The sequence below is a fragment of the Lates calcarifer genome, linkage group LG6 (genome assembly GCF_001640805.2).
Source record: "Lates calcarifer isolate ASB-BC8 linkage group LG6, TLL_Latcal_v3, whole genome shotgun sequence".
Lineage (NCBI taxonomy): Eukaryota > Metazoa > Chordata > Actinopteri > Centropomidae > Lates > Lates calcarifer.
In genome coordinates, this window is record NC_066838.1 from 12,540,663 (window position 1) to 12,563,704 (window position 23,042).

The window sequence follows — 23,042 nt, forward strand, 5'->3', positions numbered from 1 at the left end:
ATAATCCTATTAAGAGATCCACAGTCAGACCAGAGCAGGCCGACCGCCCCAAGAGGCTCATGGGTAGCTATGTGGCTCTACCTGTTGCTGTGTCATACATTAAATGAATACGTGGTGTTTTGTCCCAGGTGTTTTATGTTTTTAAGATGTTCTATTCTCTCCTTGTCTCCTCTATATTTGTTCTATTTTTTCTTGTTTCTTAAGAAGTCTTTCTCAGATTTTATCATTACTTTTCACCATTTTTATTTTCTATGTGCATCAAGTCCAAATTGAGCCTACTTTTGTATAAAACACAGGGAGCTCCACATGGATCACATCATGATGATGTGACTCCATGATGGACGCATCAACAAGCAAAAGGATTTTGAAGGATAAGAGCACAAATACCTCTAAGAAATAAGCCAGGATATTTTTCAGTTGCTTTTTAAAAATATGTTTTCACAAGAGGACCCTGAGGTGGATTTATATATCATATTGTTTTGTCAGAATTACTTTTCATACATAATTTTTATCCTGTGTACCCAGACCATAACATAAATCTCCAGTCCTTCATACAGACTTAAGTTTTATTAATTCTTAAACATTAAAATTTAAAGAAATAAAACCAAGGGAAATGACTGCATCACTGACACAGCAGTTCTGAAATCTGAATATCATCTACTTAAGTCATTTTACCATTATTTGTCAACTCTGTACATTAAATTACAGTTTCTGTTTAAGAAGATTCTTCTTTTGTTGCTGCATTACCATGAATCAAGATATAACATTACTGGACAGAGTCCCGAGCGTAGATGAGAAAAGTTTAAAGTAAACCAGTGTTTCAAGTGTTTAAGACCATTAAATTCGAAACTATTAAAATAAACATTTCACACCTTGTCAGTGAAAACAAAACAGACAAATTAAAAAAAGACCCATAACCAGTCAACTTTGGAGCATCTCCACTTTTTATTAACAGAAAAGTTGTGATTTAGTAGAGGCGTTGGGGTTTGCCCATGGTGCTCTTGATGTAGAGGGCGCGCACGTTCTGCCAGTTCTTCTTCAGCAGAGACACCAGGAAGTTGACAGCCAGGTGGATGTTGTACACGAGCTCATCCTCTGTCATCTTCACGTGTCCTACAGCCACAGCCAGACACAGCACCTACAACACAAGCATCAACACACTGTTCAGTCACCCAACAATCAACTACAGTGAGATTAGAAAAGCTTTTAAGTCCCCAGGATAAATTCTGAATTAATTCTTGACAGTGAATTGAGACCAATCAGGAGATCAGTACAGATATCCAACACTATTAGTGACATATTAAAACTGGAAATAAGCCAGAAGACTAATCCATCCAGCTGCTGCTGAACGTACCTTCTTCATCTGGAATTTGATGGTGGATTTGACCTCATCCACCTTGGTGGTCAGGTTCTCGTTGTGGGTGAGCAGGGAGGGGAACTTGCCAGCCTTGTTCAGGCCAGGACCCAGGATACGAGGGATCTGCTTGATCAGAGACTCTGAGGCCAGGAAGGCGTCATACTTCTTGGCTGGAAGAGGACACCGCAAGAAACAGATGTAACGTTAAAAATCATTTCAATCATTAGCAAATGAGGCGCCTCTGGTGCGTCATGTTCTCAACTTCGTACCGAGCTTCTTGACCAGCTTCTTGTTCTTGTTGAGCTTCTTGAGCGCCTCGATGTCCATGTGTGGCATGTCGGCAGCTTTGGCCTCGTCACAGTGCTGCTGGTCTCCCAGGACGCACACGGAGAACTTTGGCCTGGGGAGAGTCTTCAGCCTGTGTATTGACAAAGCAGTTGGCATCAACACTCACAACCCCACTTCAAACCCAGGCATGTCGGTTGGCAGTGTGGCAGGGTACAGCTAAGAGAAGCCTCAGGTTCAGAGACTGCTCACCTGCACCTTTATTCATTTCTTTTTAACCTTCATCGTTATGATTTATTTATATAGCTGCTGTAACACTGAAACTTCCCTTTGAGATGAATAAAATACTCTAATGCATCTATATTTCAGTTATGGCTGAGTGACTTGCAAATTTACGCCAATAAATAACCAATGAATCCTTAGCTAAAACTCATTTTGTAGCTCAACAGGAAGAAAAAACATTGCAGTCAATTGATACTCATTCATCTATCTGCAACTTTTTTATTTTTACATGGAGACTTTAATACTCTGCCATCCTCCAAATGACACCTCCTTGATTTTACTGTGTAGTAGAAAAATTCTTACCCATACCACCACCGTGGCCGGTGTCCAGCTGACCTCTTTGGTAACATAATGTAAATTGGTCGGCCTGAGGACATGAACTTACCAGCTCTGCCACTCAAAGCCTCCCCTCATATTTTAAGACCCAGGGTAGGGGTCCGCCTGCTTCGCCTTCGCCAGCCGAGGCTGAGTCGGCTCAGTCAGACTACCCAGAGTACTTCTCCTTGTCCGCCCCTGGCCTGTCTGGGTCACTTTTTTTGTATTAAATTATCAAGCCTCTAATGGCCATATATAGGGTTGTTTAAATACTCAGACAGGGCTGGAAGCACACAAGGAAAAGGTTGGGTGAGACAGTAAAAGGTCGAACCTGACAGTGCCGGAGAAACGCTTGTCCTTCTGGGGATCATAGTTTTTCAAGCTGATCTGCAGCTCCACCGTCTCTGTGAACCTACAGGCAGAAAGGTTACATGTTACACACTGCAGTGTTCTTCACATTTAAATTCTTTAAAAATTTTGTAATAACACCTAGAATATAATTTAACATGTAATTCACCTTCATACCCATCAGGTGTAAAAGTATGAAACACATCAGTGAAAACAATAGCAGCTAGAATTACTAATGTATTGGTATTTATTGATAATTATTAATAGTTTAATGGACCCCTTGAAGTGAACTTACTTCCTTGGCTTAGCCACAGAGCCCTGCAGGACCTCCCTCACGGCTTCATACAAAGTGTCCCTGGAAACCTTACTGTGACACAGAAAAAACACAAGTTACAGCAACTGCGATGTGTGAAATGTCTCATTAAACCCAGGTCATCAGCGGTCCTGAACAGTAGCGACGAAAAAGTCATGAAATAGGTACAAAGCGCAGAAAGATGGGAGTGAATATTATCTAGTAGAGTTAATCTGAACATTTTATATTGGTTTGTAAACTTAGATGGATCTTAAAACAGTGGATGATGTTGGATTGGATCTAAAACTTAACGTGGTGTTCTTCACCGGCGGATGAGCCGGTCCCATACGGAACACTAAACTTCATGTAATACAGAAAAACTGGACTAAATAACAAAACTGCCACACCAGATAAAAGCACAACGAGCTTAGGCAGCAAACACAACCAAGTGTAAATGCGTAAACAGTCTATTTTATCGTATTTATTGGTAAAGTTGGCCCTAACCTCATCTTCGCGGCTCGTCCCTCCCGTGTCGCTACGCTGAAAAGGAAGTGCTCAGGGAAGTTACGCAAAATAAAGGCGACCGTGACGTCAGCAAAAGACCGTAGGTGACTTTTTTTTTAATATGAAAAGAATTACTTCTATAACATTATTTAACCGTGTCGCTTAATGAGTAGTATTTTATGCACAGTGTTAGAAAAAAAAATAATGATTATATTTTGACAAGATGTTAATTAGATGTTTTAACGTATGAACATAATTTTAGTGATAAAATTTTAGTACAGTGCTTAGTAGCATTCAGGCACTGCATACTTTTAATGTTAGACACATATTTGGACAGAGTTATGCTGAGAATGACATAGTTACTGGACTATTATTTTTATTTAGTATGAGCTGTTGGTTGTCCAGGCCTGACAACAAAACAAACAGGATAATGAAACAGATTTACCGTGTGTTCTTCCATGCTTCTACACAGTCCTGAGAAGAGATCTACTCAGGTAAAAGTGAAAACACCTGTGGTTACTGAACATGGCCTTAAGTGTACAGATCAAATTTTCATCATTTAAATTCTAACGGGCATGTACAGAATTAAAACTGCACTCTAGAAAAAAAAACATAGATCAAATAGGTTTAAATAAAAGTGCAGGTGACAAAGCTGCAGATTTTCACTGTCTACAGTTATGATAGCACATTCGCCTAGAGACTGATAATGATCTTTTAAAGCATTTTTCAGTTGCACAGAGCTGTGAAGTTTTTGACTGTCTGAAGTAGGCTTAATTAATTCTGGGTAAATTATGACTCATCTCATACCAGGAAACACTGGTGGCTGTCTAACCAGCTTTATAAATAAATAAAATAATTGTGTAGATTTCATTAATTCTGTTGACACAGGCTAACACATGATGAACATGACATCATCTGCTGCACCAAAATGTCAGGTAAACAAAGTCAGAAATGCATTAAAAAAAAATTTAAAAATAAGAAATGTCTTTTTATAACAAGAGGGGAAAACAGTCAATGACAAGTAGTAGACAACAACTTATTTGTACAGGTTTATTAACATACATTAGGTCAGCAGAAACCTCATAGGTAACACCTTACTTTAAGTCCACCTATTTGGCATTCATTAGCATTATACACAAATTTAATAAATACTTAATAACCCACTATAATGTTGTAAGCAGATTACATGTTTGCTAATGTATTGTCAACGACTATAACTCCTCCTATAATGCATCCATAAGTGAGGGCTGGAGTATAAACAGATAATGAATGATAATAAAACACCTGTGATAATATAAAAGGAGAGGAAATGTAATACTTCCTGACAAATGCTGTACATTAGTAAACACTTGAAATGTCCTAATGTCTGCTCACAACTATGTTATCTATTAAATGTGTGTATACTCCTTATAAATGTTTACTATGGGGACTTAAAAGTGTTATCACTTCATATGTGTGCAATTCTTTTCAAAGCAGCTTGAAGAGACTTTTTCAGGAAGGTCTCATTTGACATCAGGCAGTCAGACAGGGAGTGTTTGTGTGCAGCTGTTACCTAGAAAAAAAGATTAATACATGTAGAGGAAGATTACAAATTCTGTTTCTCCCACTGCTCAGTCATTATGCCTGGCATACATGTACAAACTCACATGGCTGCTGTACTTGGTGAGGACCGTTAGCATCATTTTTGCAAACTTCACAGACTTTGTAAATTGAGGACCTTGGCTGACGAGCTGTTCAGTGAGCTGTGTGAACACTTCTTCATTCACGTCAGGCTGAAAAGAAAAGAAAAAAACAGGTCTTTCAATGACAAAGGATATTATTATGACTAAGTGGTCTTGCAGCACTTTTCCCATGAATAAACATTCAACTAACCTTGGAGTCTAACAGGCTGTGGATAATGGAGAGCACCGCCTCACTCCACGCAATTTTGAATATCATCCTGGAAGAAAAATATGGTAAAAAAAAAAAAATGCATCAACAAACAACCAACAACCTAAGTCCATTATTACGTCACAGCAGTTGGATAGAAATACAGAATTGAAACATCTAATCTTACTGAAGGAGCAGTAGTCTGTAGTGGGAGTCCAGACAGCCCTCTATCAACCTGTTCAACAGCTCAGCCTGTGGAGTTCCTGAAAACAAAACAAAGTTCAAAATGGAACATCAACTGATGTTGGGGCCAAGGACGGAGTAAAAGGTCCTGGCTCAGCCCTCCTTAACATCAAAGCACCTGTGTTGTTTACGTGTACTTGAACTAGGACACTGAATCCAGTCCAGCTCCAGGACTGCTGCTCTGTCACTGACTGACTCTGATTCCCCTCTGTGCTAATAAATGATTAATTTACTCAGTTGTAGCTCAGCTGTTTCCTCACCTATGTTTTTCTCCATGAGAACCGGTCCGATCAGAGCGTGGCACATTGGTCTGGGATAGTGGCTACACAGTGATGTGACTGCAGTAACCAGGCACCTGGAGGCCGGCTCTGACAGGGACAGGACCTGCACGTGTATTACCAGGACATCCCATCAGTATCAAACGCAGCAACACATTTAGCATCCTTCACATGTCCAGTGATGTACCTTGTCAAGCAGGAGGCTCTTAATGAGTGTTGCTGCCGTGCTGTAGCTGAGGTCAGGAGAGAGAGTCAAAACACTGCTGCACAGTTTAGGCAGAGTCTGCTCTGGTAAATCAGACAAACTCAGTGCGCCGCATAACACCTCCACCTGCACAGGAGAGGTAGAGAGGTGGGAGTTGTCTTATCACACCACATCAGTGAGCGAATGTATAACATGAGTGGTTTAGAAACGTTTCCTGACTGATCAACTGGAAGAATGAGCCCTTGTTTGTTACTAAACTAACAAGTGGGAACCAGCTGAGTAGTTGATAATTTTTCCTCTGGTTTCTCCACTTCATTTCTCATACTGGAATACAATGTAAATATCCACTACCTGTGTTTAATTTCTGTTGACATGTTGACTCCATTATCATTTCTGAGCCTGTATACTGGTATTATGTTGCAGTAAATTGAATGATGTAATATTTTGTGCTCATATACTGTACATAAATGGGCTGAATAAAATATTGCAAAAACTTTTAAATATAATAACACACAGGGGTAAAACATTTTTAAAAGTCAGCTGTAAAAAACTGAAAACATACTTGGGCGGGGTCACATTCATTCAGCACTTTGAACACATCCATGGAGCTCTGGTCCCACTGCAGACAGACAGTAAAAATAATTAGCATAGTAATACAAATATCACTTAAGTGTGCTGGCCAGAAGAAAGAAAACATTCCCTCTTACCTCTGTCTGACTTTCCAGCAATTCTTTAATTTGAAGAACAGAGACCTGAGAAATATACAAAAGTAGTGAAATGGTCTGATTAGTATACTTGATTTGCCCACTGTTGCTATCAGGTGGGCATCTAATCATTGTTTGAAGAAAACAAAGATATAAAATTAAAATGGAAATGAAGATGGATGATAAATTTCAGTGTGGACAGGACACTTCCTTATAATGTCTCTACCTTTATATGTTCAGGCAGGGGATCACATGGACTGTCTGGTGCCAGCTGCATTTCTTCAACAGGAGTTTCTGCTGGAGCATCTCTGTCTAACCTTCCTGATGCCTCCTCATTTGTGCTCTGCTCCTCTGCATCAATGCGCTCACTACCACAAACATCCATCTTTATCCGTTTACTCCGCTGTCCCGTTTCTTCATCGCCTGAGTCCAGAGCGACAAAACTGCTTTTCCTTTTCCTTTGTGTCCCCAGCTCTGATAAACCAGACATTCTCTGAGATTCACATTCTACCGTTTGACCGCTGAGGCACTTGGTCCATCCTCCGATCTCACCAAAACCAGCCAAACGCTGTGACAGCTCCTTGAGTTTCTGGCTGCACTGCGGAGTGTACAGAGGCTCCTCACTGTGGGCCCCCAGGCTTCTCTCCAGCTGTCGACCCAGAGCGGTGACCCAGGGGTTTGGATGAGGGTCACAGCTGAGGCATTTGAGCAGATGGAGGACAGAGGTCTGAGGGAGAACCGAGTGGGCCAGATAGATAAAGGAGAGCAGGTTCTGTTTGAACAATGCTGGAAACAGGCACACCAAGGGTTTACTAGAATAAGTGAGGGAAAAAATGGGTGTGAGGTAGAGGCACAGGTATGTGACATGATATGGCAGCACATGTCAACAGTAATGGTAGTGCTGAAACAATTAGTTGACCAATCGATTGACAGAAAAATAATCAGCAACTATAAAAATCAATTAATTCTTTCAGTCATTTTTCAAGAAAAAATAGTGAAACACTGCCAAATATTTGCAGATTTCTGCCTCTCAAATAAGGGGATCTGCTGCTTTCCTTTGCCATATATCAATGTAAACATGTCAACTAGATTTTGGGGGTTTTGGACTTTTGGTGGCTAAATTAATTACAGGAGCAACTCACATATGAGTACCTGGAAAAAAAAAAGTTTGGTATTTTTACATGGAAAATTAGACTAATATCAAAACAGCTTCTGTCAATCGACTAATCAACTCACTGTGTACACAGATATTTTCATGTATGACAAAGCATCATATTCTATAAGCTTTTCATGTTTTACATTTGAAAGCTTGATTTTAAAAAGTTTCAAAGAAGTCATACACTAAAGCTTTCAAATATGTGCAGTGCAGTAAAAAGTAAAACCTATTCCTCTTTATACTAAATAAAAGTATAAAGTGCCATAAAAAGTTAATCACGTTCTTCAAACGAGTAATAATGTAAATGTATAGTTACATTCCACCACTGTAAGGTTGCTACAGAGCTTGTCAACCGTTTCCACAGCAACATAAACGTCAAACTGTGGATGCTGCTCTAAGGAGGACCGTTGCTGTTGTCCTGAAGTCTCTCCAGTCACCGCTACAACCACCTATTGGCCTTATACCCGGTGTCTCACGGACACATTAGAGATATGACACCCTCTGCCATTTACTTACACGATTAATGGCTGGGCCTCGGTCTCTGGACAGGTTATTTCGTCCTGGCACAGTGTTTGTATGAAGCTAGACAGTGACATTTCGTGGTTAGCCTGCTGCTGCCTGTGGAGGACGCTCAGCGCTCTGTGGGCGCCGGAGGTTCCGGACATCAGAGACCGGACCAGCAGCCTCGACTGGCCGTCAAACCGACTCAGAAACATGCCGACGGTCAGACTCTGATTAAGTTTTACACCATGCTTGCTGCCGCCAGTTTTTGTTGACGTTTCTTCTTCGCGAGTATAATTTGATTAAATCTGTGCTCCACATCGCCACCTCGTGACAAAGTCAGACGCAACAAATTCTAACCTCTCAAATCAGATATTCACGATTACCAATGTATCATTGTACAACTATCAATAAAGAGGACAAGACACTTTTTCAGTGAGACAAAGTGTGAAGCAATGTTTTATTTTCTGTGTACAAGTACAACTTGTTTAAAAGAAATAAAATCTTAACATTTGTGTTCTTGCCAAAACCAGGAAAAAGGCGTCATTCCCATCACATGAGGCAGGTATGATCAGTAGTTGACCTTAGGAGAGGGGGTACAGTACACTTTTCATTTTTAGACAATTAAAACTACCATCCACACAACACTTTAAAATATCAAAATGGTGTAAACTGCTAGGATACAAGTCGGAAATGAGCACTCATGTTAATCAGTAGAGAGGTTAAATTAACAATCTGCAACACATTTGAAGCACTATGGCCATGGGAGGGTAAAATAAACCCTTAGGTAGAAGGCCAGATTAAACAGAAAATCATTAGAGATGGGACATATCTTGAATTTCTATCTGCTTTGCTTATATCTAGAGGAGGGATAACACACCATGTGCCACAGAGAGGTAAATGTACACATTCTAAATTTCCAGCCAGATGACAGGAGGTATTTTCACAGATTCTCTTGAACTACCTGCTTTAATCTGACTGAATAAAAATATGAACACACTTGACACCCCATGGTGTCATGGGTGATATCCCTGATCACGGCTACTCAAAAGTTGTTTCAATACTAATACAAAGAGGACAGAGGGGTCAAAACACAGCTATGTGTTCTCCTGGGACCAATAATTATATACAGTTGAGGCCCCATTCAGTGGTTTCAGGCACTGACAAAAAAATAGAAAGAAAAAGCTCAGAAACCATACTCCTCAGTCAGGTAAAAAGGAAAGTCAAAGTCATCATCGTCATCATCTTCACCACCGAGGAGGGTCATGGCTATGAAAAAACTTAGCAGATCTACACCATCGTAGTCGTCATCTTCTGCAGGATACTGTGAGCAGGAAACCAGCGTAAGGGAAAAGTATATTCATCGATGCGTGTTATATCATGGATACAAATAGTCATGAGAACTTACAGCACACTAGAGGATAAAAAAAACAAAAAACAAAAACGTATTTACCGGAAATGATCTGCGACGTGTAGGTTTATCGTGTCGATAAAGGCACTCTGTTTTGAAGGGACAGCATCTGTGTCGTGCATAGTAGCTACAGCTTTTCTTACTATAATAAGAGATGAGACAGAACAGGAGGTGGTCTTTAGTTGCATGTGTCAGACAAATCACAAGAACTCAGCACTGGTTTAAGATTGAAAACATTTATGCATTTAACTTCACATAATACTAAAAAGGCAAAAATGCATGAGGAAAAAAAAAAATTTAAAAGCAACTACATTTTGTACTCGGCAGTGATGCAGCCACTTTTAGTTTCCTGATAATCGACATTAAGTTAGTCAATGACATGTACCTATCTTAATCTGACAGCTAGGTTCTGTTTGTGAAACAAAAGTTAGTGTTAATTTACCGTAAAGCTTTGTTACATTACAGACCTACTTTAACCTATAACACTCCTGTAGTCGCAGACGAGCAGGTTTATACTGTAGCGGATGATTGAGGTCCATTCAAGCATTAGTGGTATATATAGCCAGCTATTTATTGTCAGCAACTTTGACTTTTGGACAACGGATATTTTGGTAGCTTTTAAAAATAAATGTTTTAAGTGTCTGATAAGTTTAATCACACACTGACCAACTGAAAACCTTTGAGGTTTTTAGTTGCAACCAAGTTCCATCAGTCAACTTGAGTCAGATAGAAGAACACTGGGAGTTAAAAACATGCAAGAGATGGATAGGGCTGAGCAGGAGACATCAAGCTGGACTGGTATGTCCAGAATGAAGAAAAGGATCAATGACTTAAACCTAGAGAACTACAAATGTACAGAACTACACACCCCAGCCAGGACAAAGCAAGGGCAGACTTTAACTCCAAATCATTTTTTGAACTACACTGATGTGGACATGTAAAAGTTTCAAAGCTCAGTCATGTTAGATCTGAGGCCCTTCATAAATCCATAACTAAAGTTTGAATGTAAAGTCCCTCCTGTTGATAGGAAACAGGAAATAAGACCAATTAAAAGCAATGAAGTCTGTAAACAGGAAGTCACTGTCACCTAACAACCTAACTTAAAAAAAAAAAAAAAAGTCTGCTTTATATGCTCAACAGATACATTTATTTTAAATATAAATATTACTTTGCCGTATTTATATCTACATGCATGAAGAAATCTGTGTGTTTCCAAGTTTGTTATATTAATACAGTTTTAGAATGAGTGAGAAATATCAACTTATATTCCACTTACATCCAAACTATGCAAAGTTTGAGTTTATGAACTGCTGGAGCAACCAGTGATAGTGCTGCTATCAAAACTCAACCTCACCATACCTGCATTTCTCTTTGAAGGCAGCAATTAGACTCTCCTTTGCTTGTCCTTCAACCCAGTATTTGTTCGGCACATAAAAGGCAGACCTCACTCTGCACTGTGGGCAGCTCCTGGGAAACGGTCATGAAACACTGATGTCAAAGGCAGATCCTTTACATTGTGTCGTCAGATGCAGTTAAATATTCAGACATTACTGAAACCTACTTTACCACGTCCGGCCCAAGGTCTTTTGTTTTCCTCCAGGTCATGATGCATTGTAAACAAAAGGAGTGGCTGCAGTTTGGCAAGATTCCAAAAACATGGTTCCTTGGATCTGTCTTTTCGTACACCTTGTCCATGCAGATGCCACAGGCCACATTTTTACTCTGGAGGAAGGCCTCCACTTCCTCCTCTTTCCCATGGGTGCTAGGGGTCGCAGCAGTAGCCCCGTCCTCTGTTGTCTCAGCTGAAGAGGTCTGCTGAACACAAAAACTTTGCAATCAGGAAAAGCCTCCAGAGCTCGATCTAGTTTACTTCACTACTACTCCCTGTGGAATGATCTCACTCAACACAGTGAATTCAATACAAACCTGCTCATTTATTCCAACACATGCACCTGCCTGAGCGACGTCTGAACTTTGGAGTGACTCCCAAGAAGCAGTTAGAAGAGAATCTTTATCTGGGAAAGAAAAAAAAATAAATAAAATAAAATAAAAAAATAACAATCAGTAAGTATGGAGAAATTCTAACTGAGGGCACTTTCACCATGAAAACATCCACCCACCTTGTGATTGTTCTTCAGTAATACATGATGCCAGACTCCCAATGTTGTATTGAGTGTTTGAAATATCGTCTGATGTCGCTGATCTGCTGCATTCCTGCCTTGACATCACCTCAGCCTGCAGAAGGGCGGGCTCCGAGCCTCTTCTGTCAGGTGGAGCGCGAGCCGCACCGGAGGAGGAAGAGGCTATAGGCACTGAGCCTCTTCTACCTGCAATAGCTGCATCAATGCCAGGTTGAAGGACATGGAGATACCTGGTTTTGGAAAATATTGAAAAGGTTAAGAAATGTTTTTGCATATCCTGTTTTAGTTATATACACAACTGGAGAGAAAAAAAAAAACCAAAAATTAACAGCTTACCTGCAGCGTTCACCATACCAGCATCCACCTTTCTGATAGTATCTACATATTTGAGTTGACGGTATAACTGGCCATTCATGTCGATAATTACACCTTGGACCAAATCTGCAAGAGCCATTTATGAAATGCCTGTAATGAAAAGGAGGGGAGTAAATTGTGTGAGTTGAGAAGCAGAGCTGGATTGTATGCCCTGGAGGAAACTGAGTCCAGTCTTCAAAATGCAAGTCTTTCAGGCCTCTGAAAGACTTGCACCTAGATCGGACTGGTTTAATCGGTTTATTTTTTAGATTACTTGATTACTCATTTGACAGATGCCTTTATCGAAAATGACTTGCAAGCGAGGGTCAACATTAAAGCGTCAGTGCAGCAGGAGTCCTTGAAACCCTAAGTACAAAATCTGTTCAATAAGGCAAAATGCAAGGAGATCAGTTATAGTGTACTACAAATGCATGGTTGGTTAGTCAGAAATATATATTTTTAAGTCATTTACAACTTAAAAATTACATCTTCAGAGTTTCACATGACATCTTCCAAAGTGTTCTGTTTGACTTCAAGTCCAAAATACCGAAATATGTTTAGTTTACAGTGATATTAAAAAGAAAAGCAGGAAACCATTGCACTTAAGAGACTGGAATCAGAGCATCTGGCATTGTTTCACAACTCTTGCTTGGAAAAAAAATGAACAAATTACTAAATTGCTGCCAGACATTGATATTTCTATCTACCAACTAACTGATTAACTCTCTGATCTACTAGTTCTAAGGAAAAGACAGTATTAGTATTAGAGGATTTCAGCAACAACAGCTTTGGTTATAAATGTTAAAACTTAAGTGGCAGCTGGAGCAGAGTTGCTAAATTTGTACAAAACAAAAACAAATGCTGCTGTAGATGACTGGAAAATTCCTATAACGCACCTGGAGACTTAACGAACCATGGACCCGAATGTTAGAAAACAACAACAACGACGACGACGACGACAGCAACAGACACTGTATTTACAAATGCTATGAAAGAGCTGTCATCTATAAACATTTTCTAATGCAGTGTGTGTCCAGCTGGGCCAGACACGAGTTCCTGAACAGCTCAACTGTTGCATGTTTACGTGCTGTCGGAGATCATGGCTTCCAACTGCAGCAAGAAGTTATCAACAGTGACTAAAATTAGCTAGATACCTGTGTCCACTTTTCTTTTTTGAAATCACAGTTTAGTTTCACTCTGAATGGGATAACCGACTATCAAATCAAGGCAGAGGGCGTGTCGCTGCCAAAATCTGACGTATCGCTCAGTTTTGGCGAAATTTTCATCACAGGTCATGTTTGATACACATTCGGCCGTTTACAAACATGGCTCTCCACGCTGCCATTTTTCCTAAAAGCTGAAACAACCACTATAACGCGACTTTGTCTTATTTTATTTCTAACAATGGCAGTAAAGTTTTTAATTAACGAAAAGTCACCTACAGGCTTTTAACGACCGCATTCGAATGCAGCACGGCGGCATTTGAAAGTGGCACACTCTGCAAACGGAGATGTTAGTAACATTATCACATCCGCTGCTCTCCTACTTTTTACCCACTTTTTTCGTTTTAACTAAGACCAAGTAACGCTGACCGCTTACCTACAAATACTTCCACCACGGCCCGAGTCCATCCTCCATGTGTTTTGAGCGTGCCGCCAAGCGCCCTCCATCCCACCATCTAAATAGTTTACAGCCGGTTGGTTTTACCAATTAACTTAGCAACGAGCCAATAGAAACGTGACGTTGACGTAGGTACGTAACGTTTCCCAAATTCCCATGTATCCATCTATGAGCCTGAACTCTTCCAGAGTTAAATAAGTGATGGCAGTCACACCAGAGGTTTATTTAACGTGGAAAAATCTGATGACCTGTAGGCATGTGTATTAGACATATATTCCGCCTTATATTGAAAAAAGTAGAGAAAATCGGAAAAATCGGTGTTTCTAGTAAAGTTTATATGTGATATGTAACTAAACTAGATCTGCAGATAGGTTACATGTGACTATAAGGACGAAATTATTTCAAGTCTTCACACACAGGCATAGAGGTAGCTTACATCAACTTCTTTTTTTCTTTTCTCTTTTTTGGTGTACTCTCTCGTTTTATCCATCCACATCAGCCAAAAATCAAAATCAAAATCAAAGTTGCAATGTGTACCAAAAGCAGGAATTAAGGCAAAAATAAGAGTTATAAAAAATGTCAGAGATTAGATGAGACAGTTGAAATTATGTCACAGATCATACATTAGAGGTAGATAGGGATCAAGAATAAGAGCACAAGAGGAGGCTTCTGAAGGTGGACTCCGTGTGCACCACTGCTGACATACTGAAGTCCATTCAGAATAAGTACAGTGAAAAAATAAGTCCTACAGAATGTGAAAATAAACAGTTGGAAACTTATGAATCCTGGCTACAGTATCATCAGCCTCTCCTAACAAGACATATCAGACTGTACACAGACCAGGGTAAAAATCTAGGACTGTGGCTATATCTCGGGTGAATACAGAAATGACTTATGATACCAGATGCTGGATGTTGATTGATTCCTAATCATCCATTTTCCCAATAATGATACTGGGGTACAGTATGCTGGTTTTAGGTAAATCCTGCTAAGGCGTTAAAATCCAAGTTCCTCATCAAGGAAAAATTTGTTGGTATGCTTGATGATATATTTGGTACAACCTCAACTAAAAATGCAGGCATGTAATATGAAAAAAAAACACATACTTAATACATAAAACAAGATAATAATTCATGTTTTGCCCTTACAAGTATGATCAACAATTACAAATAATTAGTAACATAATTACAAAGAATAAACTAAGAAAAACCTTAAAATGGCAAGTTTGTGATAATTTTCATGTCCAAAGAAAGAAAGAAAAAAACAAAAACATGCTGTCCCTTGTACTTTAACGGGTCATGCTTTTATAGTGTCAGCTTCAGGAACTAAATCTGTGCAGCATAGTCCATTGGTTACCACTTGGGTAGATGGCTTTAAGACAAAACCTAAATAACTTGGATCTCCACATTTATTGAAAAATGGAAATGGTATTGCACAGACAGCTGCATTGAGAGAGCTCTACACTGCTGGAGCCAGCCCAGTTTGTGTTCTATAAACCAAATGGCAAAGAAAGCGGTCACTGATGACGATGATGATGATGATAACGATGTAAACAAAAAACAATTTGTGCATCTTCAGCATCACCCAAAGTCTGAGAACAATCACTCTTGGCATCATAAGAAACTCTTGTTTAGTACAAACTGACGGCTCTTGTTTTTTAGTTTTTTTTTCTGTTTTCAACTATGCCATTGGTGTAAGAACATGAAATGCTTTCCCTTTACAGCAAAACACAGAGCTGAGGTGAGTGAGGAGAGGCTCTCTCTAGACGCTGCTCTGGGGTCAGCTTTTGCTATTAGGATGAAATAGGAGCAGCCTTGGTGAGAAAACATATCATTCTCTCTGTTAAGTGACCGTTGTGGGAAACTAGGACTTGCAGCAAATGATTCCAGATGCTCATCTCTCACACACACACACACACACACACTCACACACACATGCATACACACATTACTGTGCTGAAGGTAATGCTGACATTGTGAAGACTTTGCTGATTGTGTTAGCCCTACCACGTGACTCTGCCTCATCTGCACATGTTAAAATCCATGCCCGAACGTGGAACAGTGCTTGTACTGAATGCAGTGTATTATTAGAAACGTAAATTAAGTCTGTAACAGTATTGCTAAAAGCAGTCTGTGCTGAAGAACACTAATACATGTCTTTGTAGATCTCCTGTAGTAGAGGGTGGAGCGAGGTCTCCGACTCAGTCTTTTTAATCTTTTGGACAAGCTGAGCGTTCTCAGTAACCAGCTGACGGAGGTCGGCCATCTTCTGCAGCAGCTTGGGGAAGAGGTAGACAGAGTCAGAGTGGTTTGCTTGGAGGTGGAGGTCCAGGGCCTGGAGGATGCTGTCCTGACTCTGCTCCACCTGCTTCACGTTCATTAGCCCGGGACGATCTGAGAGAAAGAGACGGGACGAGAGGATAGCTCGTGTTGAGTCACAAGTTACACAGTAAACATACAGGGTCTTAACACCACATAGAATTGAATACCGTTCCATGATCATACTGACCAAAGTATGAAAGTACGATGGCAAAGGGACAATATAGCCCAGAACCATATCATTATTATTATTACTTTTTTTCATTTTTCCATTACTTACAAGCAGTACATTGAACCGTAAAAGAAGGAATCTCTGTCTATCTGTAGTAAAATTTTCTTGACAATTGCTTCATCTGATTGACCTCAAACTTTGCAGGTGTATTGCTGAGGACCCAAGGAAGTGCAGTCTCAACCTTTAAGTATTTTTGGTAGTTTTTCAGTTCTCGAGGAAGCTTCAAACGTCGTTTTTCTACATGTTACTTGACGTGAAGAAAAAGACAGAACCACAGGAAAGAAAGGCAGAACTTAACTGTGACGGCACTTTCAGTCACTATCAAAGTGGAGTGGAACAGCCACCTCCAGCAGTAACAAAGACAGGCACATTTTATACCAGCACTGCACTAGTAACAATAATTTTTGATGATATAATTAATCAAATGAATGCAACCTGGAACCAGCACATGCAGCAAAAAATGGATGGAGGGATCAACCAAATACTAAAATAAAATTATTAATTCACTTGAGTTCATGTTTCTGCCCAAATTGAGACAAAGAGCTGCCTAGCAGTAGCAAAACTACTACTATTACTAATAGTGTTACTGTTAGCAGAAGTGATAGTTGCTGTTACAGGTCTGATGGTACACACTAGAACTCCACAAAAAATAAAATGCTAGAATAGCTTCCTGTTGCACAATCCACTGTCAAAAACATACTAAGAGTAACATCCCCATACAGGCTGTAATCAGATACAAAAACATTTTAAAACTAACATTATTGCCTTTGGCAGGCAAGAGCCTTCAGTAAATAAAATGTAAGACTCTTTAATAACTTCTAAGGCCTTTTTTTAATTGAGGAAACTGAATTCTGAGCTTTTTAAGTCTTTTCGAGACCTGGAGATATCCCGAACACAGCAACAACCCAATATGACATTCTTTGTATTTCAAGAGTGAAACCCTCCAGTCTCACCTCCGCAGAGAATAATGGCAGCAACAAACAAGGCCAGGTCGCTGTCATCCAGCTCCAGAGCATTAAACTTCACAGCAAACTCAAACTTGGGCTCCATGATCTCATTGAAGGGCTTTCTTAAGCTGCGCAGGAACTCCCTGGTGACAAAGCCTTTGCCATTGGCCACCAACAGTCCATCTTTGTTCATAAGAGACGGCAGCATGGCAAAAATGGCCTCGTGCACACCATATTTCAGCAAAGTCACCTGAAAAAAGCGTATGGAAAATTGTACATCAGTGTCCTCCTAAACAATCACATGCAAATCAAGTTACTGTACAGCGCACTAAGGAGACAGTAACTCACCTGGTCATTGAGGAAGAGGTCCACAAACCCTGGAATGCACTTGGCGAACTCGGTGAGCTCTCGAACAGTCTCCACCGTAGTGCACTGGCAGCGGTAGAACACATGGACCCCAATCTCCTTGGTCAGGGGCGCACCTGGAACTAACTGGCTCCACACCAGACCACTTTCTGCCTTCCAGAGTGTGTCCACATCATAGATCACAAACGGCTAACAGAGGGACAAAAATACATTTCTCTTGAATAAACATCTGCTACTGCAAAGACTCAGAACCAGAGTTCACCTGGTATGACATTTTAAAGGGAAAGTTATTGAGGATTATCACAATACTTGAATGGAATATAATCAGAGACACAGTTCCTTAACAACAAAGGCAGTATTTATTCCTGAGACGTTACAATGATCGCGTATTGATTAGAACTTACTGAAGTGCTGCTGGTTTTGCCTGTCAGGATGCTGCGGGCCCTCTTCTTGGTCATACTGAGGTTCTTCAGGTAGGCTGTGTTGACTTGTTTGGCCAAGGTCTTCAGGTCGGAGCCACCCGGTTTGCCAAGGTTCAGCTCCTCTGCAAGCAGGCCTGCCACCAGCTTCTTCCTCTCCGCCTCAGGCATACGTCCGTATCGAATCGCTGAACAAACACAGACTGGTTTTATTTTCAGTGGATGTTCCAGGAGTAACTTTCTTTTGTGAATCAGAATATTCAAAGAATTCTTATGATTTCCCCATCAACTAACAGGGTGCATTTTACTTTATTGGCATTTATCAGAGCAAATCAGTTACCGTGTGCTATGCTTGCTTGAAAATGTGTTTTCCCTTCCACCCCCCAGGCACCAAATTATGTAAAAAGGTTCCAAAGGAGATTAGAAAGGATTTGAAATAAATGAGCAGATTTGTTTTCCACTTCAAACTCAACCCCTGTCATTTCATAACGTTTTCATTTCATTTTTTGTTAAATAAAATCACCAAATTAATGAAGTTCATTTGATAAAATATTTTCCCTCTCACCATCATGGGACATTCCCAAAGACAGGCACTTCTGGAAGCGACAATATTGGCACTTGTTACGATTCTTCTTCTGAATCTTGCAGGAACGCTCGCACCGCTCATATTCCAGTTTCATCCGCACGGTCCGTCGGAAAAAGCCCTGTGTGAGAAACGACACAACTGGTTCAGCAACTCATGTCAGACAGTGCAAAACTACCATATCAAACTTTATAAACGTACTGAGGTATTGTGATGTGATACTCAAACTGTGTTACCTTGCAGCCCTCACAGGCGTGCACGCCGTAGTGGAAGCCCGAGGCCTTGTCCCCACAGACCTTACACTCCACACTGATCCCAGCCCCCGTGTTGTCCTCACGGCCGAGACGCAGCTGCTCTGACAACGAGGGTGACGAGGTATGGGACAAGTCTGCAATAAAAAAAAAAAAAAGACGCATGAATATTAAGGCATCTAAATATGTTGTGTTTCAGTTTGCAGGAAGCAAGTCATGTCAGTTTTGAAATAAAAGTCTTACCTGTGTAGCTGGATGCTGCACTGCTGTTCTGCTTGCTGTGATTGTTCTCCTCCTGATCCAGACCCTCTTTCTCTCTTTTCTTCTGGTCCCCTTTCAGGCCTTTGGAGACAGGCGTTACCTCCTTCTCTTCTCTGTCCTCCTCATCCTCGCTTTCCCTGGCCTTCAGCTCCTGCAGGTCCGTCAGCTCCGACACACTCGTCCCCCCGCAGCTGTCCGAACCTCCAGATTCTCCCTCCGGTGGCGTCCACCTGACATCAGCGGTGTCCTGGGGAGATTTGGGCTCGCAGTAGCCGTTCACCCCGTCGTGCTGCTCTGTAGCAGTTTGCTGAAACCCCTCCATGGTTCCTGTTGAAGCTGACTCAGCGGCTCCCCTCCTGTCACGTTGCCATCATAGTTCCACTATCGAAGCAAAACAAGCAATATTAAATAAACAATGTGTACTTATCACGTGGATTACATGAAGAGCAAGAATTAGGACCACTTAACTGGCCCCAAAAGTCAACATATCATCTGCTTTGCTATTAGATCCAGCATGTGAGTGGTTAACAGCCCAATTCCAGTGACCAGTCTCCAGCCAAACTGAGTGTAAAGCTTGTCATAACACGTAATAGAGCCAAAATACTTCCCTAAATGACTATTTGTCATGTAAGCACACTGGCAGAAATTTGTATATGGTGTAGCTATTTAGCTTCAGGTCTTAGAATATCCCTCATGACTGAAATGAGCACACTTACTGATCTTTGACAATGAGATAGTTGAGGTGTCCTTTCCTAGATCAGTCCAATACACCTGGTTGTGTTTAAGGAGCCAGGGTTATGTCCTTGGTAGTAATAGGCTTATGACAAGATATACACTCGTCGTAGAGCCATGTGTGGATTACCAGTAAGCCAAGTGGTACAGACAAGCAGGGACCCCAGACCATTAAGAGCCCTGAAATATCTTAATAATCGGGGGGGTGGTATGAATAACACCTTCTATCAAGGTGTTATGTAATTTTATTTTCAGATCTAAGCATGTATCATGATGTTGAACATTTTCTGGAATATCTGTTGAATAATTGTTAATACATTAATACAGCAGATGTAATACATGACAAATCAAGGTATTTCATTACACAGGAAATCACCCAATATAACCAAAAAGCAGGGCTGTTCACTGATTCACAACACGCCCACAGACAGCTCCGCTACTATGGTATAAAGAGTGTGACAGAATCTCTGATGGTGAACAAAACTGAGACAATTTACAAGGTAAACTGTGACCTGGAAACACAGCTTTCATATAAGGCATTCACGCATCCCATTAAAAACGTTTCATGAGTCAAATAGTCAAAATAGTCAAGTTCTATCTCCATCATGTCTCTCAGGCCTTGTTTTGTTGTGTTACATGTTATTGTTGTAAATGAATGATGCATATTCACATATCACTTAATGACAGGTCTCTCCTGTAAATGAAATAGTGTATCTCAAGAGACTTCCTGGTTAAATAAATAAAACAATTTATATGATCCAAAGGTATCTAACCTAATATGGCCCACTCCAAATTTCCAGTCAGAATACAAGCTTTTGAGGGTAACACCAAACTTTAAAAAACAGAGGCCTGGACACAAATAGGAGCCACATTTCTACTAAAATACGGGGCCTACAACACAAGAATCCTGCTACAACCACTGTTTTGGTTTGACAGTAATGTATCTTAAACATTGCAGTCTGTTCTCCACTATCTTAAAAAGTAAACTTAGTCTCTTCTGCAGCTTGCAGACATCTGTATTATTGTTTGCCTCGGCTCCATGGTAGGGTGCAGAGTGTACTTGGTGGGTGCTTTAAGGGGACAGGGTGCATGCACTATGTACACACTGAGCAGTGTTGATCGCTGGTGTAGGCGGTGGGGGTGAGAGGGCTTTGGGGTGGGTGGGGGGTTACATTTTTGCCCCGGGGCCCCCTAGTGGATTAATCCGTCCATGAATGTAGCTGTGCCCCGACAAACATCCACAGTGTATACTTATTACTGATTTGTTAACGTTTTCAGTATGAATACTGTCGTTATGTGATGGGCCAAAGCGGGACAAGGTCTAAACTGTGCTTTCACAACATTTCGGGAGAAAAATAACGTAAAGCAAAACAAAAACACATAAGGTTTGGACTTGTCATCCAGGACACAACCTGTCACACTGGTTCTCGGAAATATCTGCTAACATTACTGTGAATTGTGTGAGTCACTGTAACTGGATACGTGGATTTGAGAAATGAAAGGACAGCCAAATTTAAGACATGGCTACCCTCAAACTTTTTTTTACTAACAGTGAAAACAGTATCAAAACATTCACCTGGGAGGCTTTAGCCGGCCGTCGAGGAGTGCGGTACGGCTAGCTAACTCAGCTAGTTAGCTCCTAACCTTGAGTGTTGACTACCACTAGCTGTTAGCGTGGCTGACCCACATTCCCGTGTGTGCCTTATAACCAACGTTAGCTGGCTTTGCCAAGTTAGCTTACCTCTCCCGATAGTGCCGCTGGTACAGAAGATTTTCACGCCACAGGGAACCACCGACGGGCTAAAAACGGGCAAGCGGCGAAAACAATCCCGAGTCCCAGTCCGGGTCCAGGATCGATCGGCTGTTGACAAGTTGTGTGAAGTCACCAGCAGGAGTGAGAGCTAGCAGCAGGAGCTAACGCCACAGACTGCTAACATAAACTTAAAACCGACTCAGGCCTCCATGTAGCGGCCGAGCTGACACATCGCTGAGCCGCGGAGGACAGGAAGACAGTGCGGACACTTTTCGTTGACTACCATATCACATGCAGATAAGCACAGTTAACTGATAATCCCTCCGCGACTCTCTCCTTGTTCCTAGCTTTGCTTTGCTTTGCTTTGCTTCACTTCACTAACCCCCCCTCCTCTCCTCCTCCTCCTCCTCCTCCTCGTCACATGCCAGGACACACACACACACACACACACACACACTGGAGCCTGCACACAGCTCTCTGACTGGAGTCAAGGTCTCTGTTAATATGAACTGTTGTTTTTTTAGATGTTGTTCTCCTTAAACAGAATAAAACTACTAATTAATTCACACTGTGCAGCAACGTGTATATACAATCCATTACTTGTTAAATATAAATACAAATACCGTGGATAACTGCCTACTATATGTATGTAAAATAATTTATAACATTACTCACTCAATATTTTTTCAGTACTCTTCCACACCCTGCACCACTTGTATCCTTGTTTACAACGTACACAAACTGTTGTACTGTGTATAGACATTGTATTTTTGTCCATTTGTTATTACTACATGTTTTTTTTTTACTAATGTTTAACTAACTCTGTGTATGCATCTATTTTTTCATCTGCTTGCTCTTACATAATAGTGATATGTTTATGTTTACTTATCTCTGCTTCAGCTTTGTTGTTCTTGTTTTTGCTGCATGTCCATGACTATCTTCCTCAGTATTGTTATTAGTTCTTTGTGTACTAATCATACTAGTCATATTTTTTTAAAGTGCAAACATACATAATTGGTCAAAACGTTGTTTCAGTCTCTGAAGTATTTTGGTCAAACACCACAGTACATCAGTGTAGCATGAAAATCAGGGCCCTGTACATAAGCAGCTTCAGTGTGCCCACTTCCTCTTTCGGTGCATCCACTGCTAAGTGTAAACCCATGCATCTATAGTGGTTATTAGAGTCAGCAGTAATATGATGTGTATACTAGTCCACACAATCTGAGCAATCTGAACATAAATCAGCTCTCTCCTGTATTACTGCCCTGCCATAACATTTATCTCTACCAAGTTTATAGTGTTCAGTTTTTTGTTG

At 40.8% G+C, this 23,042-nt stretch overlaps 4 protein-coding genes across 7 annotated transcripts; all 4 read right to left on the minus strand.

Annotated features, from left to right (window-relative positions):
• Window positions 1-926: 926 nt before the first annotated feature.
• On the minus strand, window positions 927-3,459 carry rpl10a (ribosomal protein L10a). 2 transcript variants are annotated; one of them, XM_018665976.2, is made up of 6 exons: window positions 3,384-3,459; window positions 2,883-2,954; window positions 2,571-2,651; window positions 1,627-1,775; window positions 1,355-1,527; window positions 927-1,138 (listed from the first exon to the last, which is right to left on the minus strand). In XM_018665976.2, the coding sequence occupies exons 1-6, from the start codon at window positions 3,386-3,388 to the stop codon at window positions 968-970; spliced, it is 651 nt and encodes a 216-aa protein (XP_018521492.1). In that variant the 5' UTR covers window positions 3,389-3,459; the 3' UTR covers window positions 927-967. The 2 variants fall into 2 exon arrangements, with proteins under 2 accessions (XP_018521492.1, XP_018521493.1); XM_018665977.2 differs by lacking the exons at window positions 2,571-2,651; window positions 2,883-2,954; window positions 3,384-3,459 and adding an exon at window positions 2,228-2,503.
• Window positions 3,460-4,419: 960 nt separating this feature from the next.
• Window positions 4,420-8,666, minus strand: fance (FA complementation group E). The gene is made up of 10 exons (XM_018665974.2): window positions 8,355-8,666; window positions 6,909-7,494; window positions 6,686-6,730; window positions 6,541-6,597; window positions 5,961-6,104; window positions 5,756-5,879; window positions 5,440-5,515; window positions 5,256-5,322; window positions 5,030-5,155; window positions 4,420-4,935 (listed from the first exon to the last, which is right to left on the minus strand). Exons 1-10 carry the CDS (start codon window positions 8,552-8,554, stop codon window positions 4,831-4,833), a joined length of 1,530 nt encoding a protein of 509 aa, XP_018521490.1. The 5' UTR covers window positions 8,555-8,666; the 3' UTR covers window positions 4,420-4,830.
• A 101-nt stretch (window positions 8,667-8,767) lies between these two features.
• Window positions 8,768-13,983, minus strand: mkrn4 (makorin, ring finger protein, 4). 3 transcript variants are annotated; one of them, XM_018665980.2, is made up of 8 exons: window positions 13,845-13,983; window positions 12,228-12,356; window positions 11,871-12,121; window positions 11,677-11,765; window positions 11,312-11,562; window positions 11,110-11,217; window positions 9,793-9,892; window positions 8,768-9,663 (listed from the first exon to the last, which is right to left on the minus strand). In XM_018665980.2, the coding sequence occupies exons 1-8, from the start codon at window positions 13,913-13,915 to the stop codon at window positions 9,526-9,528; spliced, it is 1,137 nt and encodes a 378-aa protein (XP_018521496.1). In that variant the 5' UTR covers window positions 13,916-13,983; the 3' UTR covers window positions 8,768-9,525. The 3 variants fall into 3 exon arrangements, with proteins under 3 accessions (XP_018521496.1, XP_018521495.1, XP_018521497.1); XM_018665979.2 differs by having other exon boundaries at window positions 11,312-11,565; XM_018665981.2 differs by having other exon boundaries at window positions 8,768-8,922; window positions 11,312-11,565; window positions 13,845-13,982.
• Window positions 13,984-14,179: 196 nt separating this feature from the next.
• ppardb (peroxisome proliferator-activated receptor delta b) lies at window positions 14,180-22,129 on the minus strand. Its single transcript, XM_018665978.2, has 8 exons — window positions 21,716-22,129; window positions 19,225-19,623; window positions 18,967-19,118; window positions 18,713-18,851; window positions 18,133-18,335; window positions 17,711-17,917; window positions 17,369-17,612; window positions 14,180-16,258 (listed from the first exon to the last, which is right to left on the minus strand). Exons 2-8 carry the CDS (start codon window positions 19,562-19,564, stop codon window positions 16,011-16,013), a joined length of 1,533 nt encoding a protein of 510 aa, XP_018521494.1. The 5' UTR covers window positions 19,565-19,623; window positions 21,716-22,129; the 3' UTR covers window positions 14,180-16,010.
• Between the last annotated feature and the right edge of the window lie 913 nt (window positions 22,130-23,042).

Bases quoted from the DNA above. Each gene is read 5' to 3' on its own strand.
- ppardb (XM_018665978.2), bottom strand. From the start codon at position 19,564: ATGGAGGGGTTTCAGCAAACTGCTACAGAGCAGCACGACGGGGTGAAC. The intron at 18,852-18,966 runs GTAACACAGTTT...TTTCTCACACAG, and splicing joins ACGCCTGTGAGGGCTGCAAG to GGCTTTTTCCGACGGACCGT. The intron at 16,259-17,368 runs GTGAGACTGGAG...TCTTTCTCTCAG, and splicing joins TGCCATTATTCTCTGCGGAG to ATCGTCCCGGGCTAATGAAC.
- fance (XM_018665974.2), bottom strand. From the start codon at position 8,554: ATGTTTCTGAGTCGGTTTGACGGCCAGTCGAGGCTGCTGGTCCGGTCT. The intron at 6,598-6,685 runs GTAAGAGGGAAT...GTCTGTCTGCAG, and splicing joins TGCTGGAAAGTCAGACAGAG to TGGGACCAGAGCTCCATGGA. The intron at 5,323-5,439 runs GTAAGATTAGAT...TTTTTCTTCCAG, and splicing joins TACAGACTACTGCTCCTTCA to GATGATATTCAAAATTGCGT.
- rpl10a (XM_018665976.2), bottom strand. The intron at 1,776-2,570 runs GTTCGACCTTTT...GTCAATACACAG, and splicing joins CGTTTCTCCGGCACTGTCAG to GCTGAAGACTCTCCCCAGGC. The intron at 1,139-1,354 runs GTACGTTCAGCA...CTTGTGTTGTAG, and splicing joins TCAAATTCCAGATGAAGAAG to GTGCTGTGTCTGGCTGTGGC.
- mkrn4 (XM_018665979.2), bottom strand. From the start codon at position 13,915: ATGGAGGGCGCTTGGCGGCACGCTCAAAACACATGGAGGATGGACTCG. The intron at 12,357-13,844 runs GTAAGCGGTCAG...TTTTCATTACAG, and splicing joins CGTGGTGGAAGTATTTGTAG to GCATTTCATAAATGGCTCTT. The intron at 11,566-11,676 runs GTTTGTATTGAA...TTTTGTGTTCAG, and splicing joins GTGTTGGAATAAATGAGCAG to CAGACCTCTTCAGCTGAGAC.